Source organism: Pteronotus mesoamericanus, unplaced genomic scaffold (genome assembly GCF_021234165.1).
Source record: "Pteronotus mesoamericanus isolate MK-2021 breed Mesoamerican mustached bat unplaced genomic scaffold, CSHL_Meso_final contig_24, whole genome shotgun sequence".
NCBI classification, from domain to species: domain Eukaryota; kingdom Metazoa; phylum Chordata; class Mammalia; order Chiroptera; family Mormoopidae; genus Pteronotus; species Pteronotus mesoamericanus.
Window position 1 is genome coordinate 7,217,002 of NW_026555100.1, and position 12,202 is coordinate 7,229,203.

The window sequence follows — 12,202 nt, forward strand, 5'->3', positions numbered from 1 at the left end:
GCAGGCAGGGAGAAGCCCGCCTGGGTCAGCTGGTGGGGGGGCGGGGGCGTGGGGCGTGGAGGGGAATAAAGGAGCAGCTCCAGGCTCTCCAGCTGCTTTGAGCTCCAGGCCTGTGGCTGGAACCAGAGAGCACCCTGGAGGCATGGCATTCCCTCCAAAGCTCCCCTGGTCAGGCCCAAGGCTGTGGGCCAGTGTGAACCCCCTGCTATGCCTGAGGCTCTCGAGGAGAGGGTGAGCATGGGCCTAGAGACCGAACTGACACCTACAGTGGCCGGAACACCAAAGCCCGGGCTCCTTCCTGCTCTGTCCCTGGGGGTCCCCTCTTCTATTCCATCTGCTGCCACGAACTCAATGCCAGTTACCACAGAAAGAGGGTGCTATTTTCACACCTCATGGGGCCCATGGGGCCAGGACTGGCAGGGTGACACCCGCTCAAGGCAGGGTCAGGCTATCCCCAGAGCTGGACAAGCCCAGAGACCAAACTCCCTGTTCCCCGATTTCTAAGGGGCGCTCCTGCCCTAGGGGATGCCGGCCTGGCCCAGCCCTCAGCTTCTGACCCGGAGGCAGAGAGAACTTCTAAGAGCTTGGCGCCAGGCCCCAGGCCTGCCTTCTGCCTGTGTAGAGGGAGGGAGGAGGCCCCAGAGCAGAAAGCCACTGCACTTCCTCCCTAGCTTCCTCCTGCATGGCCTCAAGCCCTTCTTCTCTGGACCCTTACAAGTAAGCATCTCGGCTTCGTGGTTTCCTGTTTTCAGTGAAATTTATTCTGAGCTCCAGGCTCCATCTGTATCCATGACCACGTGCCCCACCCCCAGCAGCCCTAAAGGTTCACTCCCGGCTGCTGCCAGGGAGGAGTAGGCACTAGAATGAAAACCGTGCACCCTTGGGGTGGGGGTGCCTGTGCAGATGCCAACCCTGGTGGCTGGTCCCTATGGGCCCTGGCTCAGCACCTGTGAGCTGGGGTGCTCGCAACAGAGCAGGGGAGTGGGAACATGGTGCCCGCCTCCAAGGGAGCTGGGAGGAGTCTGGGGAGGAGCCTGGGGCCTCCAGGAAGTCGGCTGCAGGGTGGGACTGAGGTCGGAGGCTTGTGCTTCTTGCCATTGTCTGAGGCCCTGGGAGGGAAACCTGTACTTTTGGGCAGTAAGTCATTGTTAAGAGATGTGTCAGGAATTATGGGGCCTGTAACCCATCTCCTGATTTCACATTTAATGATGCCCTTCTGCCTCTATTCTTTCCAAGGGAATGGAATTGACACTCTTTGAAAATGTGCCGCAAAGACCACTGGCGAGGCTGCTTTTGGATCAGGCTGGCCCAGCCAGGGGGTCTGTGGTGACAGGCACAGGGGTAAACACGCAGAACCACAGGGCCTGCTTCTCAAAAGAGCAGCTCTGGGGGTGCCCTCATTCCTGGGGCAGAGAGGCATTGCCTTCTCCAGGGGGCAGCCTGCAGCGGGTGGGGGGGGGGACTCTGGAGGACGCAGTGGGGCTGGTGGCCATGGAGGTCCTGTCACCCCCCAGCCCGGTGTGGGCACTGTGGCTCTGCCTTCTGGAAGGAGCCTTGTTGGGTGTCAGCTCGAGCACTCTAGGGCTGGGCCGAATGTGCTGATGCTGGGCTACGATTTGCTCAGGGAACCAAAAGGGAACAGTAACGGTCAGAAAGAGGAACTGGGGTTGCCAGCCAGGATGCGGGTGCAAAGCCCCTCGAGAAGCAGACACTCACAGCCCGCTGAGCGTCTGTCCCGGCCCACAGACAGCAATAACTGTCTAGCCCCTTCACTGTACCCACTTTGCATTGCCACTTTTCTTTCCTGTATGGATGCCTTGCGTTAGGGTTAGGGTTAAGGTGTGAGTTCCAGGAGGGTGGGTGTCCAATAACAGCCTGCGCTTTAAACTCGGTTGCAGAGCTGATAACTGAAGCGTAGCCACTGGGTGTTGGGTTGAACCAGAATGTCAGGGTTCTGTTCTCTAGACCACTTACAGTTGGCAGGGACCTGTGACTTGTCACCAGCTCTAGTTCCTAGCACTTCGTCCGGGCCTGGGGGAATCTCCTCCACAGCAATAGTTCCCTGAGCTTGTGCAGGCCAAGGGGGAAGAGGTTTCATTTTGTTTTGCAGTTCTGAGCTATTGGCATGGCATCCTAGAATATATGTTGAGAGGCATTCTGAAGTATCAATATAGCTTAGCGAGAAAGTGCTGACACTGATTAGCAATGTTTGCCTTGGGCACAGGATAGAGAAGTGGCAATATGTGTGCCATACCTTTGCTTTTTGTTTTTATACTCTGTGCTTTCTGAGAACACATTCACATGTGTGATTACTTCTTTAATTCCCCCCTTGCCTACCAGAAATCCTTGAGAGGCTTTATTGCCCCCATTTAATGCATCAGAAAACTGAGGTTTCAAAAGGTTTGTGTCTTTTCACATGTGAATGAGGAACTGGGACTAAAGCCTGGGTTTTCTGCTTCCCAAACATGTGCTCCTTCCTCTTCACTGAATTGAATGGCATTACAGGGCAGGACTTGGACTTGCTTACAGTACATACCAGGGCCCTGGGAGTAGAGCCTGTGCCCACATGCCCATGGCTCCACACCTTCTATATCCCCTTTCTGCCTGCCAACGCTGAAGTTGCAGGACTCCTGGTAGGCATGGCGACCCATGCACTCCACTTGCTGGCAGCAGGAGATGGGGAAGGGGAAAATGCTCAGCTAACTGCAGAGCCATGTGTCTCTTGGAGGCATGTGCAGCATTTGAGCAGAACATCCCTCAAGGAGCGGGGTTAAGGGAAGTGTCTGAAATTAATCATAGTGGGCCAGAGAAGGCCAGCCTACTTGGTGCGCAGCACAGGAAAGGGCCCAGGTTGGGGTGTCCTGAGCCTGAGCCAGGGGACACAGGCTTCCCAAACTGTAGCAGGGTCCAAGTTTAATGAACAGAAGAGCCCTCGGCCTAAGGATATGTGGTAAACTGCCAAGAGCAGTGTCCCCTGTTCTTTCATGGGCCTATTGCTGGCGATTCTTGAAGCAGAAGTAGGTAGATTTTCTGTCCTGCTTGGAGAGGTGACTTCTGCAGATCCCTACCAGCCTAAGAAGCAAGGCCTGGTTATTTCGGATTGCCTAACTGGCTCGCTGTGATTTGCGTGGCAGAGAGGCCTAATCAGGCCTTTCCTCTCCCCATCCCCCTGCCAAGGTACCTCTGTGGCTGGGGTTCAGCTTTTGACCTCCCAGTTGCTTTCCGTCCTTCCTCCCTGGGCCCGGCCCTTCCTTTTGCAGGGGCCTCCCTGATGGCCACTTAGATCTCTCCCCCAAGCCTGGCCTCCCTGCCTGTGGTCTGCAGCCAGACAGAGGGCTGAGGCTGCAGAGTGACTTCCCCTGGCTGGGTGGCATTCCATTGTGTGACAGGCCTGGGCTGGCTCAGATGCCCCTTGCTCCAGGCAATACGGGGCTGGGTGGGGACGGCCTAGGTTGTTCACAGGAATGCCCTGCTCTCAGGAAACCGGGGGGGTGGAGGGCCCAGGGAGAAAAGAAAAATGTGAGGGCTCAGATACAGGATTTCTCTTGGATTTGGGGAAGCCTTTGGTAGCCGAATCCAAGGCTACCTGCTTAGAGAGCCTTATCCTTTAAGACATAGATATAAATGATGCCTTGTCCAGAAAACCTCCTCAGGCTCCTGGCTGTGAGTTCCTATCACATCACCGAGTGTCAACTCTGTGTTACACGCCCATCCCCCTACTAGACTGTTGGCTCCTTGAGGGTAGAACTGTGCCCAACTCATCTCTGAATTCTTAGCATCTAGCACGAGACTGGAACATATCTGGTATTAAATGAATGAATGAGTGAATGAATGAATGATTGACTCTTACGTGTCCCTGTCCGACAAGAAGGTTGGTCCTGAGACAGTGAGAGCTGGCTTGAACCAGGCAGATAATTGCAGGTGGGAACAGGAGGATGGTCTGTGGGTCTGCTGGGTGTCTCTGGACAGATATGTGTAGGGTGGCACTCACCCTCCTCACCCCCATGAGACAATGGTGACTTTTCTTGAACCTCAGGATAGCCAGTATGAAGCTGCCCGGGCTCTGGCTGGTTCAGGAGGGTTTGGAACGATCTACTGCCTCAAATACCCATCCTATGAATCTTCCTAATACCAGAAAAGAGCCATCCCTTGGCACTCATGACCCTGGTTGCGGTGGGGTTCACTATCTGGAGGCGAGAGTCTGGTCAGTGGAAGCAAATCTTCAAGGCAAATGCCAGTCCCGACTGGGCACTGGCTGTAGGGCCCTAGCTTGCCAGCTCTGCCCCATCCTCACCCCAGCTTAGCCGGGCTGGGAGGCAGTCGAGGGGGCGCGTGAGAAATTAGTGGGACCAGTCCTTGAGGTATGCCCCAGACAGAATGTCATAGGGAGGCTATGTAGAGAGGGGGCCCTGCTCTCGGCTCTGAATGCCGCCATGAGCCCGGACTGCCCGTGGCTCCCCCAAATCCCTGCCCCCCACCCCTGGCAGATTATCCCTTGCTCTTAGGCCTTTGTTTGGGCTGATCCCTGGAGGCAGAACATGCTTTTGCCCTTTGCTGTGCTGTGGCTGACTGGCAAGACAGCACAGGTGTCACCTCCTCCAGGAAGCTTTCCCCAAACCCTTGTCAGCGCTCCTTACTGCCTCTTCTGTTCCTTGGCCTCCACACATGGATGTCCTTCTTGCCTCCCTTACTCAGCTTCATTTCACTGGGCAGGGACCAGGTTACCTTCATTTCTTTATTGCTAGTGCCTGGCACATAGGAAGCATTCAGGGAACATTGGCTGAATGAATGAATAAACAAACAAATGAATGAATGAACTATGCTCCTGGAATGGTCACTACCATTCTTCACTGGTGACCCCTACAAAAATCAAATAAAGGAGATCTTTTCCAACCTGAAGGTACAGAACAAAAAAAAAAAAAATTTGAAAGCATAGGTTCTTTTCAGCTAAAAGTTCTTCTCCTATGAATCTTTTCCAGACGTTGCTCACCTGTAATACAGTATTATAGCCCAGAAGCCATATACACAGGGATCGACAAAAGTAGGTTTAGAGTTGTGAGTTCATGAAACACAGAATTTATTCTTGTATTATTATTTATTAATTACTATATTAACTCTGATGCTGCCTGGGCTCTGGCGTACCCACAGCTGTAAATCTACTCTCCCGCTCTGCGTATTCCCCCCTTGATGTCCTCAGGGAATCCCATCCCTGATCCTACTGTCCCTGAAGGTGTTTCCTGGGGCCAGTCCTAGTGATCACCGGGATGAAGAAGGCAGAGAAAGGGACACTCCTTTTCTTACCACTCAACTTCCCACACTCTACCAGGGAGCCAGCCGGCTCGGGCTGAGACCCGCTTCAAGGAGGGCCAGGATGTCAGGGACTCTGCGTGCAAAGGCAGCGCTCGCAGGTCTCCACTGGGCCGGGCTGGGTCTCTACTGAGGGTCTGGTCAAAAGATGGAAACGTTTTTGGGGAGCAGTCCCAAGTTCTGCAGGGACTTCATGGGTAGTGGCCCACCCATTCTGGGTATTTAAATGTGGCAAAGGTGATTTCCTGCTCCTCCAATTCCCATTTCTTCTGGGGACCAAAAGGAAACCAGATGTTACCTCTAAAACTCAGGGTTTTATGATGTCATGGGTCTCATGGACTGCTGCCCTGGAAAACTCTAGGACTGTGGCTTGTAGGGGAGGGCGGGGAGCCGAGGTGAGTGTGTTGTGTTCACTGGCCTAGGTCAGGGGGAGGAAGAGCAGCATGGTGAATATTATCAGTTGGCCACCCAAAATCTATTCTCCGCCTCCTCTTCAGTAACAGAGCTCTGCTCTTGCTTGAGTCAGTGACATAGCTGGCCCCCAAGTAATAAGTCCATTCTGATAATTCTGTCTCTCATTTTTTTCCAACTTGTCTTGTAGCTCGAGTGCCCATTTGGACCTCTTCTGGCTAATGAGATACAAGCAGAACTCTAGAGAATAGTTCTGGGAAACCTTTTGCTTTCCTGATAAAGGGGCAGAATGACTTGCATAGCTCTTTGTCTTTTTGTCGTTTCCTGACTTCATGCTGGCAGGATGGCTGGACTATGGCAGCCATCTTGCAACCATGAGGGAAAGACCAGGAAGCCGCAGCTCTCACAGCACTGAGCACAAAATCAACATTTGTAATTCTCTCCAGAATTTCTGTTATGTGAGAAAAGCACAGTCTGATTTAGTTATGGCTCCACAGTTAAGTTTCTGTTACTTGTAGCCAAACACATCTCTAAGTGCTATTGGAGAGATGACCAAGGGGATTTCACCCTGAAGCGATGTGCAGTTAGAGAGGTATGTCAAAATTATACCCTTTCCTGACCGCACCTTGGTTAGTAATATGTGCCCTGTAAATGTGCCTCTCTTTGGCTCACTGGCTAAAGTGATTAGTGGTGACATTGGGCAGCCATGGACTAAGGATGCCCATTGGGTGCTCGGAGCCAGTTCCATTTCCTGGGATCCTCAGAATGTGGTTTCCTAGGATTGTCCCAATTCCACCATCCTGCCCAGAGACACTTCGTAGAACCCCATGGTCCACAGTGCCGCCATCAAAGGGGGGAGGGAGCTAACAGAGTCACCTGTTGGGAGCAGAGGCCTCATTTACAATCAAGGCTTCTAGGGTGGACAGATTTCAAAAATGTCCCTGTATCCACACTCTTTGCAATGTGACTTTACAGTTCATTCCTTCAAAAGATAGTTCATTTCTCCATATCTTGATTCTGGTCTGGCCTTGTAACTTGCTTTGGCCAACAGAATGTGGCAGAAATAACCTTGCTCCAGTTCCAAGCCTGGGCCTCAAAAGCCTTTTCAAGTTTCATGTTCTGCTGTCTGTCCTGGACCCTTTCTAGCTCCATGTGAACAAGCAGGGGCTACCTTCCTGGAAGAGGTCGCTCAATTGCCCTGTCACACCAGCTGATAGGTAACTGAGCCCCAGAAGTATAACCACCCAACCTACACACAGCTAGCTGCCCTACCACACGTGTGGGGGCACAGCTGAGAGCAGAAGACTTTCCCAGCTAAGTCAGCCTGCAGAATTGGAATGAAGTCAATGGTTGTTTTATGCTTCTCTGTTTGGTTTGTAAGGCAGCATTATTGTGGTGATAGTTAGTTGATACAATCCTCCTCCTCCTCGTGGTTTACCGAGCATTTCCACAGACATGAGCTAATTCAATTCCCCAAACACCACTTATGAAAGAGATTATCATCTCCCTTTTGCAGATGACAAAGCCAATATTCTGAGAGGTTCTGACTTGCTCATGATCACGCAGACAGCTTCCAGTGCTCACAATTCTCTGCTCAATTTGCAAATTGCTCCAATCCCAGCCCTTGGCCCCTAGAGTGTCTCACCATCGATCGCCCAGGCCCCCACCCTCCTTCTCCAACCTTGCAAACCTTGCACATTGCCTTGGGCAGCGGCTCTACCCATTCAAGCGTTAAACCGGGCTATGGATATTAGCCCTTTCCAACCCTGACATGTTGTGACAACAACGACACATCACACCAACATGATGTAGGGAAAGAGGTCAGAGGGCACCTTTTCCTCCTTGGCACAGGGCACCACCATACGGATTCATGTGGCCCCACGGACACACAGCCTGGTAAGTGGAGTGGGGGCTGGCCAGGCCCTGAGGAGCAGGTTCAGTCTGTAATCATCCCATAGAGGTGTGAGCGCAAAGAAGACTAAACAAAGACCCCAGCTTTTGCAGGTTTTTCTATAAATACTCATAAGCCAATGGATTAAAGGCACAGTGAAGGCTCTGTCAAGGATTCAACCACTGCACAGCATCCCATTCCCTCCCATCTTGTCACCCTCACAGAGAAGGTACAGCTGCCCCTCACCTGCCCTCCCTGCCCCAAGGCTGTCCCCTATCACTCACCGACAGCGTGGGGGTGCCCTCGTCCTCCACAGTGACCACCAGGTGGTAGAAGCTCTGGCGCTCGCGGTCGGGTGGCGCAGGCCGCGTGGAGATCTCACCACTGATGCGGTCCATGCGGAACGTCATGTCCTCGTTGCCCTCGGTGATGTAGTAGGACAAAATGCTGTTGATCCCGATGTCACGATCGGTAGCTCTCACCTGGACCACAGCAGTACCCCCGCCCACGTTCTGGGAGGAGAGAAGGAAAGGGGTCATTCTGGATTCAGTGGAGGGCAAAGTCTAGCACCTTCTCCTGGGAGCCCAAGGGCCTCGCCTGGACCTCCAGAAAACGTTGTTGTCTATGCTGGAGCCACGAGGAATAGGATGAAGGTAGTGGTGGGGCTATGTTAACTCATCAACTTTCCTCTTCAACCTTACATGTTAAGTCCCCATTTACAGATGAGAAAACTGGGGTACAGGTAAAAAACACGTGCAAGTCACACAGCCAGTCAGTGGCAGAACCAGGGTCTGAACTGCGGGAGGCTGGCCTCCAAACCCCTATGCCATCCTGCCTTTTTCAACATCCAACCTGGCATGACACCCAGCAATGCCAGGGCAAAAATTCTCCTGGAGGGACTCAATTTTAGGACCTAATAATCGATGAGTGATTTATTAAAAAGCAGCTCTCCTAGGGTAAGCCTCAGCTCCCTGCTGATGTAGAAGGCCACTTTCTTCTTTGCCTCTCCTTTCCTCCTCACTCCTACCATAAAAAGATGCTATACTCCAGGACCTAGCCTAGGTGTTAGGACTAGAATTATAAATAAGCCACTGTCCCCACCCCCAACATCTGAGAGACTAGTGGGCCAGCAGGCATTTAAACAGGTGCTTGCTGGAGGACTCCTGCCCACTGTCTACCCTGGAGGTCTGTCTGTACAGGTGCTGGAGCTGCCCTCACCTCGTTCACGCTGACGTTATATCCAAAGGGGCTCTCTATCACTGGGGGGTTGTCATTGACGTCCAGGATGGTCACCTGCAGGATGTGGTCCTTCTTCCGTGGAGGGGTGCCACGGTCAGATGCCACAACCTATGAGGAAGCAGAGGACTGAGCCAGGGCTAAAGGTGGGGTTAGGATCAGGAATATGGACTCCAAAAGTGCTGTCTACTCAGTGGGGAGGGCTGGGAGGGCAGACAGACACACTAGCCTGTCCCTGCTGCCCCCCCCATCCCCCGGGGGTCCTGCCAGCTCTGGGCTCCTTCTAAGGCTTTTACCTTCTACCTCATGCTGTAAATGATTCTTGCCCAGTTCTTGTCTGACCTGGGACCCTCATTTGCAATCTGACATGGGTGTACCCAGTCTTCACCTCCCAATCCTATCCCAATTCTGGGCTGTGCCAGCCTGTGACCATGACCCGAGGCCTGCGACCAGGTCCAGGGGTCCTGCTTGTAGCTTCAAAGGTCCCTGTTCCATGCACTTAGATCTGAACTCTCTCGCAAATACAGAAAAGAGCCTCACATGATCTTTTGAGCCGTCCTAAGCCTGCCTCTCAGAGCCTTGATGCCTCCTGGATGCCTGCAGGACGGCAGAAGTGCTCCAGGGGCTCAGGCTCCTGCAGGGGCTCAGGCTCCTGCAGGAGCACAGCCTGGGGTCCCCAGAGACCCGCAGGGAACATGCCAGCCACAGCCACTCAGCAGCAATGGTGGTCTTCATGACGCCTCACCTCAGTGGAGGCCGGCCAGGCAGGGGTTTTCTGCCCATTGCACAGGAAAAGAAACCGAGGCCCAGAAAGAGTAAACAATGTGTGCAAGTTTCACATCACGACTGTGGAAGAGTCAGGGCTTTGCCTGGCTTTGTCTCTTGGCTCTCACAGCAGGGACTGGTGCCTCCACTGCTTCCTGCTCTGGCTCCAGAGCCCCCTCCCAGGACTCCCTCTTCCGGGCTGGCCTCATGCATGCTCTTGGCCCTGAGGTGCTGCCTGACCCATGGCACTTGGTGACAACAGGGAAGCTGACTACCAAGACATGCTGATGGGCCAAGCATTCTCCTAGATGGCCAGCAGTGACCCCAGCGGGGCCGGTCCCCACCTTGAGGATATAATGGTCCAACTCTTCTCTGTCCAGGGGCCTGGCCACAAACACTTCGCCAATGGAGTCATTGGTGGTGACAATCTCAAAGGCCCCAGCGATGTTGCCCGAGGCCAGGGAGAAAACCACCTGTCAGGGAGGAGAGAGCGTGGTGAGTGGCGAGGAAGCAGAGAGGACAGGGGTCCGGGTCAGGTCAAGGGGCATTCCCCTGACCAGCTGGGCCCTCTTCTCAGCAAGGGCATTTGAGATGAGAGTGTGTTTGTAGAAATAGTTACGTGGAGGATGGGGAGTGCTCCCTGCTGTGGGATGGGGCCTGAGAAGCAGGAGGGCGGGGAGCGCGTCCTCTTTCAGACCTGGGGCCAAGTCAGGAGGGCTGGCCCAGTGGCTGGCCCACAGGGGCAAGACGCTATGTAGTTTGTGGATAAAGGTGATGAAGGAAAGCTGAACACCCACTGCTTCCAGCTTGCTGTGGGAGGCTGAGCTGTGCCTGGTCATCACGGTCCATGTTCATTCCACTCAGGCAGGGCCAACCACCAGCACAGCTCTGCCTCCCTTCCCTGACCATGAACTGGGAAGAGGGAGGGTGGTCCTGTTTGGGACTGGGCAGAGCCTGGATGACCCCTGCTTCCTGCTCAGCGGGGAGGAGTGGCTTAGATGGCTCCCTCCAACTGAGAGTCTATGGGAATGCTCTATTGAGAGAGCAGATCTGGGCTATTTCACTTGATGCCCACCTTTTGGGAACTGTCTTGTCTGGTTTCAGGAACTGTAGCCTCGCTGACAGGTGAGAGGGTCCTAAGGCTGGAGCTAAGCAAGGAGGCCTTGGGAAAACAGGCCACAGAAGAGACAAAACCTGTCCCGCTGGCAGGGGCGCAGCCCCTGCCTCCCTCACATCACCCTGCTTGGCCCCGGAGGATGGCTGTTTAATCAATGATGGGTAAGACCCCTCGATGGCAGGGGCAACCTAAGACAGGCACAGTTGTATAGGGGCATCAGGGAAGGACTTGGGGGACATGGAGAAAGGGCAAAAAGATCCTCACCCCTTGGCTTTTATATGGTTGGAGTCCTCACTCTATCTGAATGAAGTCTCCTTATCTCTTGGTGGCTCTGCTCCACCAGCCTGTTTCAGGCTTCAAACAAAACTGGAGACAGCCCTACACTGCATCGGGCAGTTCCTGGGGGAAATCAGGCCTAGAAATAAATTCCTTGAAGCATGCTTTGTTTTTCCCTCAAAGGCTGTGATGGCTGGCTCATGCTGGGAAGGAAATTTACATTATTCACAGACCCTGACCCTAAACCATTTGGCACTCCTACGTTTACATTCTTAAGTTTACTCGTCTCGTCTCGGACCCATGTAAATTGGTGTGTTCCTGCCAATTTTTTTTCTTCAAAACCTCATCTATTCTCTATAAACATTAACATACTGGTGTGATGAGATCACCTGTACATTCCTACAGCCTAGTCCCCACTGATAACCCTTCCAATGAAAGCCATTGGACAAAGGGGCTCGGGGCCTTCTCCGCTAGAGGGAATTGCCACCCCCTTCTCCTGGCAGACCGAGAAAAGTGTCTGGGACAGCTTCTTTTTATTTCCCCATCCGTGATAACCCAGAGCAGCTCTGTGGGACCAGAGCCTGCTTCCACCTCACCCACCTGCCCATTGCTGCCAGCATCAGGGTCCAGGGCCTTGACAGTGGCCACACGCTGGCCCACAGGGCAGTCCTCAGGCACGCTGACCGCCGAGTCGGAGGTGAAGTCAAACCGGGGACTGTTGTCATTCTCATCCAGCACAGTGATGTAGACCTGGTGGGTGAATGTTACTAGAGACCTACTGCCTCCTTCACCTCCCTAGCCCCAAACACCCAGGTCCTACCGTGGGTGCCCTGGGGACCAGACTTCCAGTCAGTTCTGGAACATCAGCTAGCTTTCAGAGCTGCCTAGGCAAGTCCTGACTTTACATGAAGGCCCTGAGCACATTCTTTCTAGGAGTCTGATAGGGGAGGGCCGCACACACGTAAATGCTGGGGCTGGGGCTGTAGGGAAGGGACCTGGGGGGACTTGGGGGTGGTGGGCCTGGGAGAACTAGGAGGTGTGGGCCCCAACTAAAGGGGAGAGGGGCTACTCAGCTCCAAATCCATGGGGGAGCGCCAGGTTGGCACTGGCATAGCTTCCTGTTTTTCAAGAGGAACTACAAATACAGTTTTTTAAAAAAAAATGGGATTAGGTGGTAATTAATAAAAATTAAAGAAAAA

The 12,202-nt window shown here is 53.5% G+C and overlaps 1 protein-coding gene across 2 annotated transcripts in view; it reads right to left on the bottom strand.

Moving 5' to 3' along the window:
• The window catches only part of CDH23 (cadherin related 23), a 363,213-nt gene that overhangs the window by 61,768 nt on the left and 289,243 nt on the right, over nt 1–12,202 (bottom strand). For both annotated transcript variants that reach the window (XM_054572651.1, XM_054572650.1), the window contains exons 34-37: nt 11,604–11,753; nt 9,955–10,083; nt 8,828–8,956; nt 7,894–8,121 (exon numbers count right to left, since the gene is read on the bottom strand). In XM_054572651.1, coding sequence (XP_054428626.1) covers nt 7,894–8,121; nt 8,828–8,956; nt 9,955–10,083; nt 11,604–11,753 — 636 coding nt within the window. The remainder of the gene's footprint in view (nt 1–7,893; nt 8,122–8,827; nt 8,957–9,954; nt 10,084–11,603; nt 11,754–12,202) is intronic.